At 36.7% G+C, this 25,629-nt stretch overlaps 4 protein-coding genes across 8 annotated transcripts; 1 reads left to right on the plus strand and 3 right to left on the minus strand.

The window, feature by feature from the left end:
- Positions 1 to 391: 391 nt before the first annotated feature.
- On the plus strand, positions 392 to 4,441 carry LOC149053347 (uncharacterized). Of its 5 annotated transcripts, XM_089189598.1 has the most exons (5): positions 392 to 756; positions 892 to 1,079; positions 1,295 to 1,336; positions 1,511 to 2,671; positions 2,869 to 4,441. In XM_089189598.1, the coding sequence occupies exons 2-5, from the start codon at positions 930 to 932 to the stop codon at positions 2,878 to 2,880; spliced, it is 1,365 nt and encodes a 454-aa protein (XP_089045724.1). In that variant the 5' UTR covers positions 392 to 756; positions 892 to 929; the 3' UTR covers positions 2,881 to 4,441. The 5 variants fall into 5 exon arrangements, with proteins under 5 accessions (XP_089045724.1, XP_089045715.1, XP_089045707.1 ...); XM_089189589.1 differs by having other exon boundaries at positions 392 to 1,079; positions 1,511 to 2,429; positions 2,544 to 4,441; XM_089189581.1 differs by having other exon boundaries at positions 1,511 to 4,441.
- Positions 3,744 to 5,089, minus strand: LOC149053348 (uncharacterized). The gene has a single exon (XM_089190355.1). The coding sequence runs from the start codon at positions 5,087 to 5,089 to the stop codon at positions 4,466 to 4,468; it is 624 nt and encodes a 207-aa protein (XP_089046481.1). The 3' UTR covers positions 3,744 to 4,465.
- Positions 5,090 to 5,117: 28 nt separating this feature from the next.
- On the minus strand, positions 5,118 to 7,212 carry LOC149053349 (mucin-like protein). Its single transcript, XM_089182838.1, has 4 exons — positions 7,035 to 7,212; positions 6,739 to 6,861; positions 5,199 to 5,358; positions 5,118 to 5,124 (listed from the first exon to the last, which is right to left on the minus strand). The coding sequence occupies exons 1-4, from the start codon at positions 7,045 to 7,047 to the stop codon at positions 5,118 to 5,120; spliced, it is 303 nt and encodes a 100-aa protein (XP_089038964.1). The 5' UTR covers positions 7,048 to 7,212.
- Positions 7,213 to 19,752: 12,540 nt separating this feature from the next.
- LOC149053350 (uromodulin-like) lies at positions 19,753 to 25,464 on the minus strand. The gene is made up of 5 exons (XM_089190098.1): positions 25,152 to 25,464; positions 24,792 to 24,941; positions 24,550 to 24,672; positions 20,521 to 20,640; positions 19,753 to 20,126 (listed from the first exon to the last, which is right to left on the minus strand). Exons 1-5 carry the CDS (start codon positions 25,462 to 25,464, stop codon positions 19,753 to 19,755), a joined length of 1,080 nt encoding a protein of 359 aa, XP_089046224.1.
- Positions 25,465 to 25,629: the final 165 nt, after the last annotated feature.

Below are 25,629 nucleotides of genomic sequence, written 5' to 3' on the forward strand. Positions count from 1 at the left end.
GTGCATAAGCATGTATGGGTAATGCTACTTAAAAAAACAAAACTTAGCACTGGTAGGACGATAGTTCCTGCTAAAATTGCTTCATTTAATGCTATGGATCCACAGATATAGCATGCAAGTTATTATTGGTCTGTTATTCACTCACTCGATTGTAGATGGCAATTGCTTAGAATTAAACATTGTAACTCGCATGTCCTTAACTACTTTAAGGCTTTGAGACTAAAACAGTGATATTGGAGATCCAGATAAACTCATCAGGATCCGAATTTGAGCTCCTTCTTTTTCAGACAATGCATTAAAGGACAGCTCTAGGCAGACTTAGGGCACAACCGGTATCGTTTACATATGAGAAACTAATAATATGGCCACCTCAGCAGCTTCAGGTCACGCCGGGGATTTCTGGCGGATTTTTCGGCCACATTATTTTCCAGTTTTTTCCCCGCCGCCATGTTGGCCGTGCGGAGGTCTGGCGCATAGCCGGGAAATGATTAACTTTCCAGGCTCTCTATGAACTGTGGTTAAATGAAAGCGCGGTAAATTTGGAACCAACATCTAGATCCTCGCAAGAGCTTTTATTCAATACCAAACAAGGCGAAATAGGAGAAATATATTTGGTTTTCCCTTGGTTGAAAAGAGGAGACTGTCATGGCGTCGTGAAGCAAAGCATATTTTTGAGGCATCTTAAAAAGATTTAAGCTTCAAAATGACAAGACGGCCAGAAGCTAGAGACAAAACTATGGAATCATGCGTTCATTGGTAAGGACTTCTCCGATTCAGAATTTTTGATTTTTGTCTCGTTTCCTTGATATCTGAACTTTTTAACGACTACCATGACTAGACTTTCGAGCATTTCGAGGTTTACTGAGCGAGCTACTCTCCCTTTGTCAACAGAATGTGGATTAAGACAGGTTGCAACAGAGTGCAGCGACATGCCACCAAGAAAAGGACAGAAAAATCGCTTCCCTTTGAATGAATATCTAGAGATTAAACGGAACCAAGATGCTCTTCTTGTGTCTGCCCTTGCCCGTGATAAAGAGTTTACGAAAAAGGCAAGGAAATTAAAGCGCCTCGAGTCAAAGGTAAACAACATCGAATATCAAATACTTGAATCTCCTGAACTTGCACGCATACATCTTCAATTGTTGTTAAGAGAAATAAAATATAAATCAGAAGGCAGTTAAATTGCCTTTTACCTCTAAATACGTCGAAATGAGCAAATATTTTGGAAATTTCCACGAAATGACTCGTTTTCCTTTGATTTCAGTTAAACTCGGCTAATACTGTTGTGTTTTAGGCAAAATTGGTGAATGAGGATAACAAAAATGTGAAAGAAAAGGTCAGTACCTTCAATTCATGTGTACTATTTTGAATATTATATTCTTGGAGAAAGCTTTCTCATTCCATGCGAACAGTTTATCAATAGAGTAATTTATGATTTACTCTGGCTGTGAAGTTATGCATTGAAATAAAACTGAAGATTTGCATGGTCAAAATTTTTTGTCTTCCTCAGATCTCTGTTACAGACAACATTGTAGACAGAAGGACCCGCTCTCCAACAATTTTGGGAGATGAAGGGAAGATCTCTGGCCCTGGCCGTAGCGCTAGACGAAGGAGGCTACAGACATTAAATGCTGCAAAAATGTTGCATGGAGCCACTGCTGAGAATATGACACCAGCTTATGCAGGTCTCATAGCAGTTTTGAATGAAAGTGCTCCAGTGTCAGTATTGAGTGATGCAATAATAAAATGTGCTAAGTTCACAAAGAAAGTCATTCCTAAAATTGTGAAACAGAAGATTAATATTTTTGAGAAAAGCCAAACAAATTTTATTAGAAGTGTAAATATTTTGTACAGGGGTGGCATTACAAGCAAGCAGAAGTATAATTCAATAAGGTCATCATTAACAATGGGCTTAGATGATGCTGGGGTTAAAAGGAAGCATATTGAATTCATGAGCAACATTCCAGTACCAAAACTTCTTTCTTATAAAGAGGTACTTAAAAAAATTAATGAAATAGACATAGGTGATTTACATGATGTAGGGGAAACACTTTGTAAAGGGCTCAAGGAAGAAGATATGGTTGATGGGAAGTACAGGGACCTTTTAAAGCTATTGTTGAAAATGGCACAGTTTTATCTCAGTGCCAACAATTACAGGAAGGATAAGCTTAACTGGTTTGGGAAGCAAGAGGGAACTTTTAAAGTTGCCATAGGGGGTGATGGTGCACCCTTTGGAAAGGATGACCAAGCATTGGCTTGGTTAGTTAGTTTCCTAAACTGTGGTCAGCGTGTGTGTAGCTCTGCAGAGAACTTTCTCTTAATTGGGGCCAATTGCTCTGAAGACTGTGAGCCTGTTCGCAGATATGTGGTTCTGCTTGAAAGGCAAATGACTGAAATTGAGGGGAAAATGTTTTTAGTAGAAATTGATGGTAAGGAGAAGTTTGTGTCCTTTCAATTTGAACTGTTACCATATGACATGAAATATTTGGCTTTTCTAGGAGGAGAACTAAGTATATCTGCCTCTTATTTTTCTCCATTTGCAGACATTAACAAAAAAGACATTGCCAACACTCAAGAAAATTTTGGTTCAAAACCACAAGACAAATGGCATCCATGGAAATATAGTCAAAGACTTAAAGTGGCAGCTGCTGTGAAAGAGAAGAAAGAAGAGGTAAGTAAAACAACTCTGAAACCAGCCACAAAGCGTGAGAAAATAACATCTTTCATCTCACAGAAAAAATCCAGGCAAGAGTTTCTTCCTTTGGTTGGTAAATTTATTGATAGGGCCAAAGCAGAACCCCTTCATTTGAAGAATAATGCTTGGCAACAATGGAATTCATCTGTCTTGATGTATTCTTTGTCACGCAGTCATCTTGGTGAATGTGAGTCTATTTCAGATGTTTCTCCGAACAGCTGTTTTGGTAAGTATTATCATACCATTAGATTCAATGTGAAAGCAACACGCTTGGCAAAAAAGATCAGGAAGTGGTTTGCAGGTGACAGAACAAAGAATAAACCCTTGGAATATCGCTTTACAGGTAAAGAGTCGCGTCTTTTTTGTCACAATTTCATGTATATCGTCAAAAGTCTGAAAACTGATGAGGATCAGAATGTTCACACTTTCAAGTTACATGTTTTTGCCTACACAGGTTTGAATCTAAGAGATTCAGTCTCCCTTTTTAGTAGGATCTCAATGTCAAGTGAGCAGGTCCAAAGTCTCAGTCAAGTTTGTTCCAACTATTTCAGAGCTACTGCACTCTTTTTAAAGAGTACCCCTACTTCCTGGACAATTGGCCATGTAGTGCCAGTTCATGCCCAGCAACTCCAGGAAACATTAGGTTTGGGTTTGGGAATAAACACAATGGAGGGAAGGGAAGCAAAGCATGTTACTCTTGCCAAATTTACCAACAATGCCCAGTATAACAACAGATGGAGTCAGGTTTTTAAGCATGAGTACATTTCATTATTCTGGTTACGAGAAAATGGGTGTGATGAAACTGTGTACAAACACACTTCAAATGTGTATATACCTAAAAGGTGTTTCACCCATGACTTTTGTTACTGTGGTCTCCCCAAAGATGGTAATGTAGAGAAGTGTAGTTTTTGTTCCCAGCACTTTCAAAAATTAGTTTCAGACTGTGTTCTTCAAGGGAAAACCACACTTGAAGCTAAAGAGGCAATTAAATAACTTAAAGGTGGCCTGTTATGTAACAGTTTCTTAGAATTTGCAAACTACAGACAAAAATGTAACTATTTTATTGTTATGATAATGTACTCAATATATGGCTACTTATTAGATACTCTTTATATATGCCAACATACAATGTTAAAAGGAAAACAAATTATATGAATACCTGTGTGATAATTTTTCAAATGTTTGCAGATCAATTACCAAAATCAAAGCAGATTGTTCAAGAAAGTTACTTTCTATCAAATGCCTTAGTGTCAATTATCATAAAGGATATGTATCATCTACTAAGCACATATGTTTGGAGTACTGAGAGGAACATAAATTTTGTCTCAATTCTCAATAATCAAAATGATTTCCAGGGTATTGAGGATATATAATTTTATGAGTGATTCAAATGGAAGCAAATTACCAGTAATGCATTGAATATCAATATGAAACGTTTATATTAAAAAAAAAATATATATATATATATTTGTTATAGATATATTCAGAGATTACAAAAGATAATTTACTATTTCAATTTTGCTATTAATATCCTCTAGTGCATTTAATATCAATATGAAGAGTTTACAGAAATATATAGATATGTATATTATCGATATATACAGAAATTACAAGAAAATATTTACTATAATCTCAATTTACATTACTATACAAAACGTTGCGTGCTGAACGTATTGCCATCAGAAATTATTGTTTTTTTGAATGTTACCATTACAATCGTTGATATTAAAAGTATTATACTATAAGGATTGATCGTAGTTACTGTTCATTTCACACATGCTGCGGCCAGTCATGCTCATTCCAGTAGCCATAATGAAAATCAATGGTGATTAATTCTTTTCTGTAAGAATATTTTATTCCAAACTGTTTTTCATAACTAATGATTGCCTCTACGCGCTTGTTGCCTTTGATTTTTCTTTTCAAAAAGGTATTTTTACTCAGGTTTTGATCGGTACAGTCAGAAAATACCTTTCTCACTCTGTCACGAGAGGTGAAAGCAAACACACAGTTCTTTCGTGTTCGGTCAGCTATAACTCCGAAATTTGCCCTCGAAACAATATTTTCCAAAATTTGAAAAAGCTCTCTGTGCAGCTTTTCTTTCACGACCACCTGCCAGGCGTGTTTGACGGAACATCGTGGAGACATTCGTCGCTGAAATGTCTTAAGCCAATCTATGGCTTGCCTTTGAAACATTGGAAAATAATCCCCCAAGATGTGCTTAAATCCGGTTCGGTTATTAAAGTGTCGAAGCGAAACTGGTGCCAGCAACCCTCTTATATCATCTAGGGCTTCGCTTATATTATTACTTTGACCACCTTTGCCCGAAAGTTCAGCCTCTGCAACTACAAGCGCACCACGAACAGTGTTCAAAGACACTCCACTAGTGTCCGCCATGTTTCGTTTGAAAAAAGCCAGTTTGAAGTTAACCGCTGACGCATTACTTGAGCCCGTCGATTTGGCCAAATTAGAGCCGAAAAATCCCCGGCGTGGGTTATATTCGAGCAGGAATATTCTAAATATTATAGCAAAGAGATTAAATTCACCTGTGCATCTTTGACCATTTCCACTAAATCCAGGGTAGCATTCACAAAGATAAGATCCGTTGGTGTTCGTGCAGGTTGCATTCACGTGACAAGAGTGATTTCCTTTACATTCGTCAATATCTGAGGAAACCACATATATATTTGCACTTCATCATGTTTGTCACTTTAAAAATGAGCGGACTCTCAGTCGAGTGATTACTTTGATAATCATACATAATAAAACAATTTTTTCTCTTTTTGTGTTCCACGAATTAGATATTTGAAACGTATATTTTATCACGAATATTTCTGTTTATCAAGCTATCGGCTCTGAAACAACTGGCTTGTTCCTGCTGCTCCCACAAAACGTACCATCCCTTGGGGGATAGGTCGTCACAAAACACTGGACCAAATTGCGGTTTAGCGTAACTACTCTTAATATTGGCATCACCCAGGTTTTGATAATTATAGCAGGTAATTTAGTGTTAACAACCGAGTTGAAAACGTAAATTTGCCACCGTAAAGGGTAAAAAAGCTGACGTTTCGAGCGTTAGCCCTTCCTCAATCACTGATAGCATTACAAAGAGTCATGTTTCCTTTTGCTTTAATCGCCCATTTAAGTCTGAGTTGTATGTACCACTACTATATGCTACCAAATGCGTTTAAGACATTTTTGATTCTCAGCTCCCGCAAAACGATGCCAGCCCCGAGGTATTTGGTAGTAACACAATTATTTCCCAGGAGTGTGTAATTTCTCTCTGCCTCCTAAAGGTTTCCTTTCTTTCCATGAAAAGGGTCAGATAAGGTCAGAGAAAAATATACAATCCCTTCAGGACTTAACCTGCTATTTCTTTTAGATTTTTTTCCTTCCCCAACATTTTTCTTACCTTATCAACTGAATTGATAATGCAAATTGGCCTCTGTAAAGAGTTTCAAATTTACCTCATCAACTCAATTGATAATACTAAATTACCCTGTTGCACTCTCCCACCGACGCAGCACCGCAGTTCTTGTAGAACCTTTATTTATAGCTCTTTCTCTCAGTTTACTTGTGATATAATCCACGATGGATTTTGTCAAAACGAGCTGGAGGCGACTGATCTACTTTTTTTTCGAATGGTTTCCCAACATCTGAAGACGTTTACTACGCTGGTAAACCGATAGAAAGTGCGGTCTGTTACTTTAATAACATATATAAACTTCGATTTTCCACAGGTTTACCGGTGCAATCAACGATTGCACCGGAATTTATCAATCTCACGGCTCTGAAACAAGCAAAATGTAGATCATGCTTGTTGCGATATTGAACTTTGTACTTTCTGTTTGTGTCACGCACATACTGGGGCAAGCGCAGTAGTAATAGTGAGAGGATTACACATGTTCGTTGACTAAACACGTTGCAGTCTTCTTGCTTAGTTTTGATAACTCGACAGCAACTGGGTAAAGCTTCTTCAAACTATGAGAATATTTACAAAAATTAGTTTTATTGGGAAATATAAATAAGGTTATCGTCAAAATTACCTGAACACGAGTGTCCATCGCCAGTGTATCCCACTTTACATGTACATTTGTAAGAACCAAACGTGTTACTACAGTTAGCATTCTCGTCGCAGTCACTGATGTTCAATTTACATTCATCCATATCTAGAATGTAGAAAGAGAAGCAGTGACTAAGTAACAGCAACTTGAGAGAGGCATCCACGTTAGAACTGATCCAAGCCAAATATTACGATAATGATATCCGCCAAAATATGCTTTATAATATTTCATGATATTTATAATTCATTAAATAACTCATGCAAACTTATAGGACTTACCTTCGTTAACCATATCACAGTAAATCAGTTTTGCTTTTCCCCTCCAAGTTGGATCCAGCCAGTACTTGCCGCTTATGGTGTGTTTACCTTCACTCGCCTTTATTTCGCCACAAGACAGCGCCGGTAATTCAGGGATAGAACCTAACGGAGCTGAAGTAAAGATAGGTTTTACGTTCACTTCCTATTCTTAGCTCTTCCAGTTGAGAAGGAACCAGGCTTAGGATGGAGAAGATTTAAAGAAAAATAAAAATAAAAAAAGCCATCGATTTCTTACCTCTGCCGTTCAATCGCCGGATGTAAAACCACGCGGGTGCTGAGAGGAAATTATCTGGTCTTGCCTCTTTGGTGCGGTTATTTAGTTCACATATTTGGTATTTTCGATTGTAGTTATAGCTTTGGCACGTGATCTCTTGTTCACATTTGACATCGCAGAGGTGAGGGGTCGCCACTGACCATCTTTTGAAGACCGAACACCTCAGAGCCTTTCCTTCTATGTATATCGGTCCTACATTGATCGTCAGCTGTGACAAACTCCATGACAGAGGCGAAGAGGAGGAATCTTAAATTTTGGAATTTCCACATACTTTTATTTAATCTGCAAATATTGAGGATAGGACACCAAAAGTAAATGTTTAATTCCCGCCTAATTACGGCTTACTTTGAAAAACTGTCCACATGACCCGATGAATAAAAATAAAACTCATAATACAAAATCATGTCGACCAGATACGAATGGCCCGCCTCAGAATTCACGAGAACGCTTCATAGTAGCTCGATAGGATGCTAATTGGAATGTCAAGAAACAATGTTAAGTACGACTTCAAAGTTCGATCAGAATATCTAAGGTTTTTTGGCTTCTTTCAGCGTTAGTGAGCTGAGAGAAGTGTTGTGAACTCGCGAAGATAGCCTTACCAAATTGGCCGAGTAAAATTTCAAATAGCTGCGGTTCATACATATTTTGTGCCAAACAATTATCTCTTAGTGTGTGTGTCTTCTCCTTTATCTAGTAAAACAGTCCAGTAATCAAAAGTCATATTAAATATTAGGTGTAGAAATAATGATGAAAAGGCTCACTTTGAAAACACTTTGTACTAGGGAAACTAAATCCTAAAATTGATGGTCTGGTCAGTCATAAGGCAGCCGTAATTAGTTTGATGTCAAAAATTTACCAAACCCTATTTTGGGATTTAAGCCAAACTTATTCTATGTAACTCTAGGGCTGCTTAGTATAAGAAATGCGATCCTCAAACACCTGATTGCCATCGAGTTAAAATTTCTCTCTTTCATCAAGGTATTATAACTATGACTAAGATACCAACCATCTGTTTTAAGCCAATGCATAACTTTAACATTAAAAAAGAACTTCATCGTTTCTGTTTTGGCTCCTCGCAAGCAATGAATTCAACAGAATTCGGGCCGGAATTTGAGTAACATAATCGCTCTGTTTGCGATGTTTGCAAACCAATGGCGAAGATACTTGTTTGGTTGATTATAAAGTGAAATTTAATCGGTATAAATTATAAGCGTTTAGGCACGAATAAGGGTTTGGTAAATTTTATCTAAAAACCTACGAAAGCTACTTTAAATTTAGCTCTTAGGAGTGTTTTGATAACACATCCCTATCGTTTTTCCATTTTTCATTGCCTAACTAAAGAAACTCATCCATTAACTCAGAAAAAATATAATTAAACTTGAGGAATGTAAAACTGTCCGTTCTATTTGTCCGAAGTTGTATAATTTGTCTGGAAACTTCGAGAAAATATTGATTATTTGTGATGCAGTTCATTTATGTCAAAGTAAACAAGATTCCATTATTCGCGACTGAGAACGACATACAAAACTTGAAGACACAAATAAAGTTACAATTCGAATTTAAGCTCAGGATCAGGCCAAGTGAATCCAGCAAAATTTTACCGAAATGCAAATAAACTTACAAAATTACAAAAAATTTCAAGTTCTTACTTTTAAGCTTGACACCAACAATTCGCCGATCGTGAAGTTCGTTTAAGTTAATGACGCTTCAATTTTGATAGGTTCCTTTCGGTCATCTAACGTGTTCAAGTTCTTTTTATCCAGGTTGCTCCCAAATTATACCACTCAAGAATTTTTCGCGTGTCTTTCAACCCCTTTTAAGTGGTATAATTCTTACAAGAATTTCAAGCGTTTCTTCGAACCCCTTCGACACCACAAGTGCATGTATAGTTTGTTTTAAAACGAGAGACATAACAGGTCCTAACGGCTATTCATGACCATCATTTGAAGACAAAACTTTTAAACTAACAGAGACTCGCTCCCCTTTTTTCTGGGTTGCTTGTGTTTTCTTACGCGGAGCTGCTCAATCTTTTCAACATCGTATAAGTGTGACATGCGACTGAACAATAGAAGACAGCTTTCGAGCAAAATTTTATTTGAAATGATTTAATTGAGTTGGAATTGAGTGATTCTAACATTTTCTAATCCTGAAGAGTTTTTCATCTAAATTTGAATTTTAGGTGGTCTGAATTCTGAAATTTCAAACCTCTAAGACAAACTTTGGCGCTTTTTCCATGGACGGGCTTCTCTTGAGAATCTTTATATTCTTGTTTTGTTTCTACTGCGAAGAACAAAAGAAATTGAAAACATGGTGTTTGGAAGTAATAGAAAGTTACAGGAAATCGATAAAAAGAAAGAAAAATAAAATGTTTCTCATCCTCTGCTCAAGATTTCAACACTTAAAAGTTTTTTTGTGTCGAGCAGCAATACGTCTGTTATGCTGCGTTGCAAACTTAAAATTGGAGATTTGATAAAGACAGTTTTCATCATTAATTAAAATATTCTGTTTGAACAAATTACTTGAAAAAAGTGGTAAAAAGCCCACGTCATGAATCCATCGACTGAAAAGATCCTTTCGCTCTTAGTTGGAGAAATTAGATATATCGTAGTAGTTCCAACATCTTATCCCATTACATAGCTGCGACGACGGCATAAAAAGAAAATGGATCTGAAGTTTCGCTAACCTCAGGAGAGGGGATTATCTTATCTCAGTTTTTCGGAAAAAAATTTTTCTTCTTCTTTCAGAAATGAATAAGTATCATATTATCTCCGAATGGTTTAAATGAGACGTCTCATTCTCAGATTTTTAACTTGCTAACGGTAAAGGAAACTGGCTCACCTCTTTTTAGCATGTAGCACGCTTCCTCCACAGTTTTTAGAGGGGAATAAAAATCCCTCTAAAAATGATGCTGTCATTGGCACTTGTAACTAAACAGTAGTTGCCGTCACAATAGCCAATATCTCTCATGCTCTTAATAATTTATTTCTTGTTCCTGTTTTGTCGTTGACAATAAAAATGCGCTGTTTTTTGTCCTGAAAAAAATTAGAATCCATCGAAAAATGTACGTTGCAACTTTTTGAAGTTGTAAGAGTGGCTAAAGTGTAACTTGGGGTAAAATAAAACAGAAGGTTTTCTTATAATTTTTTATCAGCCTTTAAGATAAAAACAACGTTCTAGAAATCTTTACAGGGTAATACAATACGCACGCACTTTGCACGGCAGAAAAATAACATGACGTAAAAATGAAATGGAATCACATATTTTGTCCCTCACAACTCATGCATTTATTAGCACCAAAAAGGCGTCCTGCTTTCTTGAAATATGAATGAAAAGAACCCCTGAAGGTGTTTAATTAAGTTCCATTTGTTTCTATTTTTATTTTGGGAACGAAAAATAAATCATCCAATTTTGCACAACTTTAGAAACTTTGATTTTAAAGCGATCATGGCATAAGAATTACTGTAACCTTATTGATTTTCCTTTTCTCCTTTCTTCCTATAGATTCTACAATCCGCCACGGCTGCATACGTTTAGAAGTAATATTTCAATAACCAGTGCGAGGGTTTCATCAGGGTTTACAAACACGAGAAAACTGGCGAGAGCACGAGGCCACAGGCTGAGTGTGTTAATTGTTTTTGAGTGTTTGGAAACCCTGCTGAAACCCGATGGACGAGTTTTTTTAAATAGCATCTCAATCGTTCCTCAGGAATAAAATAAAATGGAAATATTCACGAATTTTTCGCATGTTGTCTACAAGTTTGTTGTCACGAAAACTTTTATTGCTATGGTGATTTGTCTTAGAGTAACTTGTGCATCCAGCTTATTTAACGCAAGTGTGGAAGAGAAGCTAATTAGGAACCAGACTGGTCATCAGTCAAACGCTTTATTGAAGATTGGTGAGGTTAAGTCAGCTGAGGTTTCTGAGGTGTTGGCGCTAAAGTGCAGCACCAGCAATGAAGCAATGACTAAGGACACAGAAGATACTGTTAAAATTAGTAATTCGAAGAGTTTTTGTGATCCGTTTAATGCCTCTGCCTACTTTAAGAACTGTAAAATGAATATCAACGGAAACAAGTGAGCAACGTGATAATGCTATACGCTTTCTTTCGAAAATGTCTTGTTACTTCTTATCAGAGAGGGTGTTAATAAAGGTTGTCTATTCATGTTGGTGTCTTTGTCTCAGGTTTTCAAAGACGGGTTATTAATATTCAAATCAAGAAATGAGTTCACTAGAATCTGATGCTTTATCAAACTCAAGGGTTTGATTTAATATGGAACTCATGGATAGCGCCTCATTCCAGCGTTTCACTGGGGTTTCAAACCACATGCACATGACAAGATTGGCGTGTCTTGGTTGGATGATCACCTTATGAATAGTTATTGAGTTTGAGAAGTTGTATTCTTCAGTGTTGGAGGGTGTTAGCAATATTTGACTATCCAATGTGGAAAGACAACTTCTCATTCCTGAGTAATTCTCGAGATTGATGGTACTATCTATCTTATCTTGGAAGTTTTAAATAAATTTTTAAATGCCATAACAAGCGAAAAAACGCTTCAGTTCAATTTGGGGATTTTAAGCCGCAATAACTCTCAAAAATGAATTAAAAAACTCCATCTTTTCATATATTAATGAAAGCAGGAATTTTTGCGAGAAATGGTCAAACAATGAACACGCAAATATTTCCTATAGCCCCCGCACTTAGCAACTTCACGAAGAATTGATTATCATTTTCTAAGAGCTGTTAAGCTAGAACATGTCGAATCTCTTTTAAAAACATGTGCTCTCAACAAATTTATATTGTATGATTTGCAAGAGATAAGAACTACACCTTGCGTTAAACACCACATACAACTCGTTATAATATAGTGTGATTCAGTACTTCGTAGCCCCTTTACGAAATAAAAAGGTTAAGACCCACATATTAAAAAAAATAATTTATTAGCTTTCCACCCGTGACCAAAAATTACTGAAAAAGTCCCCGCTCGAAATTCAGCCCATATTTTTTCCTTTTGATTTCTTTCAAGGCACCGCAAAACCTCAAAACTGTCGATGGAAATTAGAACCAAAGTGGAATTCGACCGTCATCGTGTTAAAACAAATACAAAGGCCTTCTATGAATGAAAATCACAGGTGATGTTTTAGAGAGAATCCTTAGGGCTACTGTATGCTTTGTTATAAAATGTGTCGAAGTTTCTTTATGCTCAATAAGATAAATTTTGGCCATGTTTTAAAAGTGTGAGATTTTGGAAAGCGATATTTCACCTCCACGATGCCTGAAGGAAAAAAAAAAAAAGCAAAACGATGCACCACAAAGGCCTTCTAAATCTAAGCTGATATTATAGAAAATATTCAGTTTTCGTTCCTTTTCTTTATTATATGGCTCTGCGTGTTTACTACAATGACGTCAATTTTTTTTCCCGCTATAACTTTGAGTCAGATTATAAACTGGCATATTGATCAGTGAATTCACCTTGGCGCAAAATTAAAGATGTGAATTAAAGTGTCCCAAAACTTTGCGCCGTAAAGGAAGTCGTAGAAAGTCGTAGGAAGTCAATAAAAAGAAATGCCATTTGAACTTCTTCGTTCTCTGGCCAGTATTTAAAAATTTAAAGGTTTCCGTTTACCTGTAAAGAATATTATCGCCAGATTGACATCTATTATGCTGCATTGCAAACGTGAAATTCGAGAACTGATACAGAGTATTTCCAATGTGAATTAACTAGTCGTTTTTGGACAGATTGTTTGAAGAAAAATGATATAGAGCTCATATTTTGAGTCCGTCGATTTAAAAATAAGTCCCTACTCTGTTAGTTGGAGAATTAGAAATATCAAGTCAAATTTAACATGTTACCCGTCGGCAGAAAATAGGAAAAGCAAATCCTATACAAGGGCTGTAAAACTCGAAACTAAACGCTGTAAGTAAAGCTTTCTTCAGATGTGAGGGATTATCGCATCGAATTCATTCAGACATTTTTTCACCTTTATCTTTACTCAAAAGGAAGAAGCTGTATGTTCCAAATAGTTTCAATGTAGTTTTTCATTCTTAGAGTGTTCTCTGGTGTTGAAGAAAATTAGTTTACCTTTTAAGATGCAACGCCTTTCCCTTGATGTGCTTATCTAATGGTGTTAACTTGCAAAGTTATCTTTACCAAATTGGCATGACAGGTCCTGAAAGCTATTAATAACCATCATTTGAATAAAATAATCATACTAATAAAGACTCGCTGTAATTTTTTTCTGGTTTGCTTGTTTTTGGTTTTTTGCTTTGTGTTTTGTTTTGTTTGTTTGTTTTTTAACGCGGGGTTGCTCAATCTTTTGTGATCCTAATATCCTAATATCCTCTGGTCCGAAAGAATCTTTTATTTGAATTTGAATTTTAGGCCATGTGGAGGTGGTCTAAATTCTGAGATTTAAAACTTCTCAGACAAACTATGGCGATTTTCCACGGACGTGCTTTTCTTGACAATCTTTATATTCTTGTTTTGTTTCTGCTGCTAAGAACCACAGGAATTCGAAAAAAAAGGGAATAAGAAATGAATTGTGAAATTATTCCGAAAAAAGCATCTGGAACGTTGTGTTTGTCTCAGCCAAGAGACTCGAAGTTTGAAGCGTACTCATTTAGCAGCACTCTCAAGGTCCTGTTCACAGTTCGAGATGTTATCATATGTGCATTCACTTGATGTCCTAGAATGTTTTTAAATTCGTTCTAGTGAGCTGATTAATAATATAAAAATAAATAATTTTATGTTTGGCGAGTAACCGATTGTATTTCGTTATTTTTGAGATTATGTTGAAAAACGTTTTATGTTATATCACGTTGATTTTATTTCCAACGATTAAGGTCCATCTATTTGCTAATCAGAATGATGAATCCAACTTTTAGTGGTCTGGGCCAAGTTACGTGAGAGCAAGAGTTCGTTTTGTTTACTCCTTAACATGAATCTTGTGGAGATGCAGTCTTTAATTTTTAAAGACGCATGGGAGATCCAGTAGAGGAGGCATAAAAGTGTTCTTAGAGAGCAAAATTGAAAACTGTACAAGTGGGCTTATTTGTTTTTAAGTGACCTACTGTTTGGCTCTCTGATTGCAGAGAACCCTAGCTATCTTACAGGTGTAGGTCTGTATGATGCAATCACAAGCATGTCTTCGATATTCACTTTTGAGACTTAATGTAAACACTTTTGATATTATAGTTAGTATGTTTTGGTCACTGAATGTGCACTAGGCCAACGGAGGTTTTTGACGACCGTAAAAGAGGAGGGAAACATTCAAAAAGAGAAAAAGGGAAGGAAAGAGGAAAAACATAGCAGAGGTATAAACATTAGTCTTAGAGGCAGCAAACATGCAAACCTAATTCAGCCTAACTTAAGGCCTCAATAGCTCGGCATAGCTCAAATAATTGCATATGACACCCGCACGGAAAGATACAATGACAGAGGAATTTTGGTACGCGGCTGCGATCACAAAATGAGTAATTGCGCACATAATAATCAAATTAGCAGCCATAAGTTCCCTCATGAAAAAATGCATATATACAACCTTTCTCTAAAAATGTTTAGTATTTCACTGAATTCTTCATTTTCCAAGACTGATAAGAGTGGTATAAATTCTCTTTCAAATTTTGATGCATTGCCATGCAGACAGAAGAATTTATTTTCATTAAAAGAGTTGTGAGTGATTGACCTGAATCTATGTCTTTGGATGGAACATGAACTTCGCTCATATCATTTTATTTTACTTGACCAGGGTTACATTCCGGGTATTTTTGGCGTGTCACACGGAGCACTGCAATTCATGGCCTATGAGGAGCTGAAAAAAGGCAACAGTCAATTTTTTGGAACATCAGTCAACCAGAAGCTGGTGAATACTGTCTGCACGGGTCTGTATAGTTGATTGTAACGTCCGTAAGATCACAAATTCAACAGAGTTAGCGAACCAGAAAATCTTGATCTTAAACCTGGACAAACAAGAACATGTGAAGTGCTTTGACTCTGATCACATTCATAGCTTAGGGTGAATGACTGAAGCGTTGTTATTTGTTGAAAAAAAAAAAAATTTTCTCTTAACTCCCCTCTCCACTCAGAAGGATTGATAAGAATCAACCCTTCGCCCTCCTAAGATTGACTAGCATCTAACTTCTCCTTACAATATCATTTCAGTTAATGGCTGTGTTTCTGGCTCAAATATCGTCTCTTATTTTTGGTAATGGTGGCAGATTAGAGGAAAAAAAATTGTGGTTTAAAGGTAAAATTTTTTTTAAAATTGAAGTTCTAAGACGTGGTGTATATCTAATGAGAACAAACTAGAGTCAAGTGAGACCGAGCTGAAGTATTTTGAGGCTGAGCTAGTGAGATGCAAAGTCAAAACGAGTCTTGAATGATCGATTTGCAATCATTACAACCATTTTTGGTGTCATTGTAGTCGTTGCCACTGTTGTTATTGTTGCCTGTCTTATTTTATTTTTCCTTTAGTCCACTGGCCGTATACACGAACTTACGAGTTTTCTCTACCGCACTCGACTGAAAATAGTCCACTTAGTATAGAGTTATTTATGCCCATATCCCTTCCTTGTGTGAAGACCACCTAAGCTTTTACTTTTTATCAACTTTGTTTTTGATGTTGTTAGCAAACTTGCCTCTGCTTTGCCTCATTTGCTTTGTTTTCAGGTCTCTTCTTGTAAATAGGAGACGAATGAAGGTAAATTGAATGGAGGAGTAGGCTAATACTATTGAAATATCAGACAGAGGCCTTTAAGAGTGTCTTTCCTTTCCTCGGCCTTATTTGGTCTTAATAATGGATTACTTGCATAATTTTGAATACAAAGCTAATCGTTACTACTCTACTAGAGGAGACAAAAATGGAAAATTTCACAGTGTGGAACTGTGATAAAGAAAATTCTATTTTTATATTAAACCTAGCATTCCAGAGACTAAATATTGACTGGGATTTATTGGTAAAAAAAGCTGTTTACAACCTATAAAAATATAAATAAAAGCTCTAAAGCATGTCTTCAACTCATCACAGCTATGAATACTTTTTTTTTTTGGTGTGGTTACGTTGAACCGTTTGGGCTTAAGCTACTGGATTTTTCCTTAGAACGTCTAAAAATTGTTTCAACGCTTTTAACTCCAAGGACTGGTTATTAATTTCCCCCCCTGGTAACTATACATTTCTTTGTAAATTTTTTAGGAGAATTTGGTGTTAAGTCAAAATAACGACTTCTATCTGACAAGTTTGAGTATTACCATTACCTGTTTGTTGGATAATTTAAGCTTGCTCGTATCATTGTATTTTACTAGACCAGGGTTACGTTCCAGGTATTTTTGGCGTATCACGCGGAGCACTGCAATTCATGGCCTATGAGGAGCTGAAGAAAGGCTACAGTTAATATTTTGGAACACCAGTCAACAAGAATCTGATAAATACTGTCGGTACGCGTCTCTATAGTTGATTGTATACGTCACAAATTGAACCGAGTTAGCAAACCAGGCTTGATCTTAAACCTTGAAAAAAAAGAACATGTGAAGTGCTTTGACTCTGATCACACTAAAAGCTTAAGGTGGATGATTGAAGTGTTGTCATTTATTGGAAAGAAATTTACCATCAACTCCCCACCTCACCCAGAAGGATTGATAAGAATCAACCCTTTGCCCCCCCCCCCCCCCCCAAGATTGACCGACATCTAACTTCTCCTTACAATATCACCTCTGAATCACACGTGGAGGTCATGAGAATAAAGGGAATAATCCGCAACAAAAGATGCTATTGATTGTTAAAGAAATTCTCCTTGTCAACACCTTTGGAAATGTGCAGAGAACAGTATGCAGAATATGGATACTGATGTTAGGGTGTAAAGGCTTAAGACGAACACATGTAATGGTCACTGGCGAATGTTAAGGGAGAACATGAGAGAGGGAAGGATGGGGAAGCCTGTGGCTTCTCATCTTGGGTAGTCACAACTGACGCCCAAACGACAACCTTTATTACCTGTTATACACGTGGCTGGTAGGGAGGTAAGAGTAGGATTAGGTCTATTTTTTCTGTAACCGTGAGTCATCTTGGGAATAACTCTGAGATGCTAAAAAGATAGTACAGTTATTTGTATATGAAGTGTTTGCTTTTGAATTTTAATTTTGCTAATTTTCCTTTTCTTCATAGAATTCAAGTGAGTACCTTGTGATGGCTTTGCGGTCAAAATTTCGCCGCAACAGCGACATATCCTTATTAATTGGTTAGAGAAAGACTTAGGGCTAGAAAGGGAGATTCATTAGCAAATTATTAACTTTTTGAAATAGATTTTGTTTTAGTTTTAAACGCTATTAGCTTGAAATAAACTTGTAGTTTAACGCCTTAATTAGTTTTTAGGCTGGTGATGCAGTAGTCTCATCGGTTGGTTTGCTGGACTCCAGGTTGATGTGAAATGTGCTCGAACCTCGAGCCTCAGGGAGGTCATTTTGTCGCTTCCTTGGGAAAAGCCATGTTAGCCGCGCATATCATCCTACCTAGGAGTTCAAACGGGTGCCAACAAAAGGCTAAGAAAACCCTAAGGAAAGGCTAAGGAAACTCTAAAATATGGATGAATATCAAATCTCATGGAGGGAGAGTAGCTTTCACCTTTTTCCACTCTTTCCATTCCTCTCACGAAACACAAATCCAAGATGGCTGTGGGAAAGCATGGCGCCAAAGTTTTGATCCTGTGCCCATAAAATTAGCCAAAAGAGATTGAATATATGTCTCCTTCTGTAATTTATTGTTCATAAGTTTTACGTAGTAACGCCGGCGTGTGACATCATCTTCGTGGTGTAGCAAAACGTCATTCACTTCCTTCTTCCTTCAAACAGATGAAATCGACGGGATAAATAATGTTATCCTCATGATTTTACAACCAGGCTTTATTCAGCATCAGTTCCGACTGTTCCATTTATGGAAAAAAAATATATTAACCGTGCAAAGTTAACCGCCCAGAGCGTTTAGACATTTTATCAGTAACTTCATTCACCAGCGGCTTGTAAATAAGAATTTTTAACCAAGATAGAAACTACAAGAGGTGCCTTTTGGCAAGTTTTTTTTTATTTATTACTATTTAGTTAATAATAATTATTGACAAATAAATTATAACATGAATTCTTGCAATTTAATCAAGAAAGATGCATAATATTAAGTTAATTGTGACATTTTGGAAAAAAAAATACCTTATTTTCCTTTTTTTTGTATCTTGCGTTACAATCTTTTTCAATAACTTTCTCCACTTGTTGCTGATTCATTTTGATGCAAAGTTAAAACCAGTTTTGATTGATTGCTCCGTTTTTACTTCACTGTGTTCTGGTTTCATGCATTCGCCTGAACATTTCTTTGTTGCTGTTGTTGTTATTTTTGCATGTTCACTAAAAAGATGGTGAAAGCTACTCTTTCGCGATTGCTATCAAGTGAATTTCACAAAGCCTTTAAGCAGATGAGTGGTATCGAGAACCTACTACGGCCCACGGACTACACTGCCCGTAACATTTACTCTCGTGTTCGTGTTTTAAACCTCAGCTGAAAATAGTCCGTGTAAGGTTAATGTATTTAGAAAGAGATACACAGTTTTGTTAAATAATGAGATAACATTCACGATGCCATGTATTTACACCACTCAAGATGCTGAGCCACATAGTGACCCAGCTCATATCACTTTCCTTTGAAAAGACCACCAACGATTTTTTTTAATATTTTGTATGTTGTTAATAAACTATCCTCGCTTTGCCCCTTTTGTTTTGTGTTGAGGTATCTTCTTGTAAATTAGAGATAAATGAACATCAAACGACTCGAATACTACTCTTAGAAAAATACACGTAAGATTTCACCCGCTTGTATTCCCTGACTTACGCTAAAATAACCATGGTTTATAATTACAGCTAAAGAAGAAAAACGAAAAACACATAATACGTAAGCTTGAGAGTTTGTTTCTTGCAGATTTTACTTGAAGATTCCTTTGAAGATCCTTCGGGCAACTCTCCTCGATGACAAAGGCTATCTGATTAAGATTATAATTCTAATGAAATAAATAATTGTTTGCCATCAAGGTTAAAATCTGCTGATAATGTTTAAGATAGAGACGACAAGTTAACTACGTCACATGTTATAAACCTTATACACATTTACTTACGGAGCGATTTATGAATCTTCTTACTATGCAAAGTATATTTGCTTTACATTCAGTATGTACCACCGAATCGTAAGCTACAAGCAGGTGGCATTCTAAGTTTGTAGATAAAGTAGGATCCACAATTCTTAACTAAAATTATCATTGTATATTTGCAGCCCGTAGGACAATCGCTAAAGCAGACCTTCCTGTAAAATTATACATATATACCTACAGAGCGAATTATGAGTCCTCTTAATACAAGGGGTATATTTGCTCAAATTCAGTCTGTACCACAGTAGCGTGAGTTACAAAGAAGTGGATGAAGAAGTTTGTAGATGAAGTAGGACCCACAGTTTTTCACAGAAATTTTCTTCTTAAATTTACAATTGTAATGAGGATCATTACTAAAGCAGACATCCCTGTAAACTTCACCATCTTCCACTGTAGGATAACGACCGTCTAACCAACCTGAGTATTTTGTTCCACATCTGTTTGCTGACACACGTGATGTTGGCATTTTTGTTCCTGCAGCTCCCACAAAACGATACCATTCCTCAGGGAGTTGGCTATCACACAACTCTGAACCGGGAGGTGTTTCGTAACTGTTTTTTCTATTGGCGTCACTCAGGTTTTTATAATGATTGCAAAGATCGGCTGCAAAGAGAAATTACAAGGACTCAGGTTATTGAAATCCATGGTTCAAGATCTTTTCTAACGTCTTATAAATCTGACAGCTTGCCAATCAGTTATGAACATGTACTTAACAAGAAAAATGGATATGCAATTGATCAAGTAGTACGTGTGTAGGATATCATCACTTGAAGAGGCTAAAACAGTGATATTGGAGATCCAAATAAATTCAACAGGTTCCGAATTTGAGCTCCTTCTTTCTCAGAAAGCGCATTAAACTCCAGGCAGACGTAAGGCAGAACCAGTATCGTTTACATATGACAAACTAATAATATGGCCTACAGTGGCCACCTCAGCAGCTTGAGGTTAGATTCGAGCAGGATTATTTTAAGTATTATAGCAAAGAGATTAAATTCACCTGTACAGTTATGACCATTTCCATTAAATCCAGGCTGGCAATCACAAACATAGGAACCGTTGGTGTTCGTGCAGGTAGCGTCCACGTGACAAGAGTGATTTCCTTTACATTCGTCAATATCTGAGAAACCATATATAGTTACTCTTCAAAATAGGCGGTTATTACCGTGATATTCATATATAAGAAAAAAAAAATATTTCTATTTTTGCGTTTCACGAGCTAGATATTTAAAACGGATATTTCATCATGATTATTTCAATTTATCAAGCTAACGGCTCTGAAACAAATGGCTTGTTCTTGCAGTTCCCACAAATCGACACCACCCCCCGGGGAGAAAGTCGTCACAAAACACATGACCAAATTCATGCGGTGTACCATAACTGCTCTTTCTATTGGCATCACCCAGGTTTTGATAATTTTAGCATGGATCGGCTTTTGAAAAAAACATCACAAAAAGATTGTAGTATGAAGGATAACATATTTTTTGTTGACATTTTTTCTCGTCAATCAGTTCGACAAAAAGCAGAAGGGACTTGTTTTTTAGAAGAACAACTACGCATTCAATAAATTTTAAAGAAGAATTTGCGTTGGACAATGATGATGTACGAAGTAACTAAAATGAAATTATATCATTATAAATATATATGTTCCTTTTACTTTAATCGCCCACCAAAGCCTGAGTTGTTTGAACCTCAACTGAATTCTACCAAATGTGTTTAAGACACTTTTGATCCTTAGCCCCCACACAACGATACCAGCCCAGAGGTATTCGCTAGTAACCTAATTATTTTCCAGGAGTGTGTAATAACTCTCTGCCATTAGCATCATCCTGTTATTTATAGTATTAACGCGAGTCAAAATTCAGTGAAGTTTGCTTGATCCTAACTGCTTTTGTTACAAGGGAATCTTTGAAGGTTACAGATTCTTAAAGGTTTTTTTTAGTTCCATGAAAAGGGTCAGATAAGGTCAGAGAAAAACACACAATCCCTTCAGGACTCAACCTAATCATTTCTTTCAGATTTTTTTGTCTCTTTCAGATTTTTTCAATTTTTTTTCAATTTTTTTAATTTTTGCATTTTTCATGAATCTGATTAGTGAGATAATTTGTGTTAAGGATACCGAACAAAAGAACAGTTTTTTTTATTAGATCAATTATCAATTTCTTTTCGTGCCTAGTTATGATCGTAGTTACAATGTTTATCTTTTTCCTATTGGCTTGTAATCGGATCTTTTAGCGTCACCACGCACATATAAAAGCTAAGTTAGCGTCCCTTTGAGCCAGAGTTTCGCAAGATTTCGCCTTGAATAGCAGTACCTTCGTTCTTTCCTTCTAAACCGTTGGCACAAGCGGGACCGATATGTAAGTAATTTTGTTAGTTTATTTTCAATGTGTTTAAGTTTAGTTTTTCACCTTGGGCGATAGCGCACGTTTGTACTATGTTGTACAATAGTACAACTAATTAACTTGAAATCAAAAGAGTAATTTGAAAGAACTAGACGCTCAGACAGCAACGCCCACATTTTAGTCTTTAAGCTGTTAATCAGCCGTAAATGTTCATCGTGTAGCCGATCTTTGAATCTCGATTAGTTTTAACTTAGCCTTTTATGATTTGTTTATGTTAATTTACGTTAATTGTTGTTATTTTAATCGCGTCCTAGACATACGCACGTAAAGCATTTCTTTCATGCCTTTCGCACCAATTCAAGTAGATTCATGCATTCGTTATAATATTATTGTAATTTCAGTTTACGATCGTGATCGTCTTTGTGATCGTCTTTGTCTTTGTCTTCGTGATCTGAACAAACACCGTTGACCGTCATCTTGGTTTTCGTGGTTTTACTACGACCTGTAAAATAGTCCCAACATCAGCGGCACTTAGCAAACACGCCTTAGCGACACCCCTCGAAGTTTCGTCTTTCGTCGCAAGCGTCACAATTTGGTTTCATCAACTGAGTTGATAATGAAAACCGGCCACCGTTAAGAGTTTCGAGCGTCACTTTAAAACTCTTTACGGTGGCCAATTTACGTCATCAACTCAGTTGATAATGCTTAGATACCCTGTTATACTCTCACACCGACGCAGCATCACAGTTTCTTTAGAACCTTATATTTAGAACCCTTTTATTCATCACCCTTTCTATCGGTTTACTGGCGAGATAACTCACGGGTTACGTTATGAGAACCCGACAAAAGTTTGTTCTTTCGAGCTGGAGGTTATTGATATACTGTTTTTGTTTTAATGGTTTCCCAACATCTGGAGACGTTTACTACGCTGGTAAACCGATAAAAAGTGCGGTTCATTACTTTAATGACACAAACTATAATTTTCCATAGATTTACTGGTGCAATATCTTGATTATTGTATAAAATTTCATGATAATAATTTCGCTCTCAAGTATATCTTAAGCGTCAACGAAAACGTAGCGCCATGGGAAGTCACTTACATACCCATCATGTGTACATGGTTCAGACCCAAACGAGCGACTTTATTTTGATGCTTTTGTCAATCATTTTTTAAGAGTCCGTTTAACAGCAGAATAACAATGCGTCAGTCACCAAAATTGTTGATTCAAAAGTCAGGAACGTTACCTAAGAGGTCCTTAACATGAGAAACCGCTGCTTTAATCAAACTGACGAGTTATGAGTTATGCGGCTGAATGGTGCGGCGCTGTAGTCAAACGTGTCATGCTGGACTAATCTAAATATTGTTGCAAAGATATTAGGTTCGCTTGTGCAGTTTGGTCCATTTCCAGAATATCTAAGGTGACATTCACGTACATGTGATCCAAGGGTGGTTTCATCAACTGAGTTGACAATGAAAACCGGCCACCGTTAAGAGTTTCGAGCGTCACTTTAAAACTCTTTACGGTGGCCAATTTACGTCATCAACTCAGTTGATAATGCTTAGATACCCTGTTATACTCTCACACCGACGCAGCATCACAGTTTCTTTAGAACCTTATATTTAGAACCCCTTTATTCATCACTCTTTCTATCAGTTTACTGGCGAGATAACTCACGGGTTACGTTCTGAGAACACGACAAAAGTTTGTTCTTTCGAGCTGGAGGTTATTGATATACTGTTTTTGTTTTAATGGTTTACCAACATCTTGAGACGTTTATTACGCTGGTAAACCGATAAAAAGTGTGGTTCATTACTATAATGACACAAACTTTAATTTTCCATAGATTTACTGGTGCAATATCTTGATTATTATATAAAATTTCATGATAATAATTTCGCTCTCAAGTATATCTTAAGCGTCAACGAAAACGTAGCGCCATGGGAAGTCACTTACATACCTAAGAGGTCCTTAACATGAGAAACCGCTGCTTTAGTCAAAATGAGTTATGAGTTATGCGGCTGAATGGTGCGGTGCTGTAGTCAAACGTGTCATGCTGGACTAATCTAAATATTGTTGCAAAGATATTAAGTTCGCTTGTGCAGTTTTGTCCATTTCTAGAATATATAAGGTGACATTCACGTACATGTGATCCAAGGGTGTTTTTGCATCTAGCATTCGCGTGGCATGAATGATCTTCTTTACACTCGCCAGTATCTGAAAAACCGTAGATTTGTACTTTTTCCTTTTTGTCACATACCAAATTGTAATTACTTTAATCATTTCGAATAATAAGAAAGCGTTTTCTCGTTTTTGTCGTTCACGAATTAGATTTTTGAAACGTGCATCTCACACGAAAGACATCATTAATATTCTCTTGTCACCACGAATGTCTTTTTATCTCCCAAAATGATAGCTCTGAAACAAAATGGATGTAAATCATGGCAATTCCATGCATAAACATACCTGGGTACTGCTTTTTAAAAAGGAAAAATCAACACTCGTAGGACAATAGTTCCTGCTAAAATTGCTTTGTTTAATGCTAAGGGTCCACTGATATAGAATGCAAGCTATTATTGGTCTATTATTCACTCACTCGATTGTAGATAGCTGAAATGTATCTCCAATGCTTTTAGGCGAAAAAAAATTAAATATTGTACCTCGGCATGTCTACAACTATCTTACCTGAGCACGAGTGACCATCCCCAGTAAATCCGTCTTTGCAGGTGCAATTATAAGACCCAACAGTATTGAAGCAGTTTGCATTTTCGTCACAAACGTTATTGCTGCCTTTGCATTCATCGATGTCTAATTGGAAATTAGTCGAAGAAATCGCTGAGACAAGGTAAAAACGTTTCACAAAAGGCCAAGGCAAAGGTAGACCAAACATCGTGTTAAGTACTTCTGTCCTTAGCATACAGACTTACCTCCCAAAATCATGTCGCAATAAACCAACTTTGAACTCCCGACATTAGCTGAATCCAACCAGTACTTTTTACTAATACTGTCTTTACCTTCACTTAATTTTATCTCTTGGCACGATGACGCTGGTAATTCAGGAATAGATCCTAAAGGAGCTACGATATAGACATGACTTCATTAGTTGCAAAACAGATCAGAGTTGGAGAATATATTTGTCCGCGTGAGATAAACATGGAAAGATAATGATTAAGAACTGTAAAGTTTAGCTGATGTTAATGTAACATGGACAGCGAATTTTGGCGGGTTTTTACTAAGAACTCACTGAGAAAGATTTTTATGTAAAATGAACTGGACCGAATACATACTTCTACCACTAATGCGTCCCATGTAAAAGCGTAAATCATCTGGCTGGAAATTCTCGGGCCTTGCTTCCTTGGTTCGGGTGTTTAACTCACAGGACTTTTCCCCAATTACATAATTGTAGCTTTGACATATCGTTTCTCTCTCGCAGGTGATATCGCACACATGAGGAGCTGTTACTGGGACCTTTTTGAAGACGAATCCTTTGAGAACCATTCCAGGTACGCTAACTTCTGTCTTGCATGGATTTTTAGCAGTAGCGAAGTCCATGAAAAACAAAGAAGCCAGGAGGATAAGGAAGCTTGAATTCCACACCATTCCCGCTGATGCTGAAATTGGAAATGCAGATTATTTAGCCAACCAGCAGAGAGGTATTTATGACAGCAGATAGATAGACAGACAAACAAACATGAAGCAACGTAGGAATCGATTCTGAATCGACTGCATCTTAGCAACAAGAAAAGTACAAATTATTAGATTTAA

The sequence above is a fragment of the Pocillopora damicornis genome, chromosome 1 (genome assembly GCF_964200805.1).
Source record: "Pocillopora damicornis chromosome 1, jaPocDami1.2, whole genome shotgun sequence".
Classification (NCBI taxonomy): Eukaryota; Metazoa; Cnidaria; class Anthozoa; order Scleractinia; family Pocilloporidae; genus Pocillopora; species Pocillopora damicornis.

Coding starts and splice junctions, on each gene's coding strand:
- LOC149053347 (XM_089189572.1), top strand. CDS start 831: ATGACTAGACTTTCGAGCATTTCGAGGTTTACTGAGCGAGCTACTCTC. Junction 1,080..1,294: donor TAAAGCGCCTCGAGTCAAAG/GTAAACAACATC, acceptor GTTGTGTTTTAG/GCAAAATTGGTGAATGAGGA. Junction 1,337..1,510: donor ACAAAAATGTGAAAGAAAAG/GTCAGTACCTTC, acceptor TGTCTTCCTCAG/ATCTCTGTTACAGACAACAT.
- LOC149053348 (XM_089190355.1), bottom strand. CDS start 5,089: ATGGCGGACACTAGTGGAGTGTCTTTGAACACTGTTCGTGGTGCGCTT.
- LOC149053349 (XM_089182838.1), bottom strand. Junction 5,359..6,738: donor CGATGGACACTCGTGTTCAG/GTAATTTTGACG, acceptor TGGTTTCCTCAG/ATATTGACGAATGTAAAGGA.
- LOC149053350 (XM_089190098.1), bottom strand. CDS start 25,464: ATGGTGTGGAATTCAAGCTTCCTTATCCTCCTGGCTTCTTTGTTTTTC. Junction 20,641..24,549: donor GGATGGTCACTCGTGCTCAG/GTAAGATAGTTG, acceptor ATGGTTTCTCAG/ATATTGACGAATGTAAAGGA. Junction 20,127..20,520: donor AAATGGTCATAACTGTACAG/GTGAATTTAATC, acceptor TTCTCTTTGCAG/CCGATCTTTGCAATCATTAT.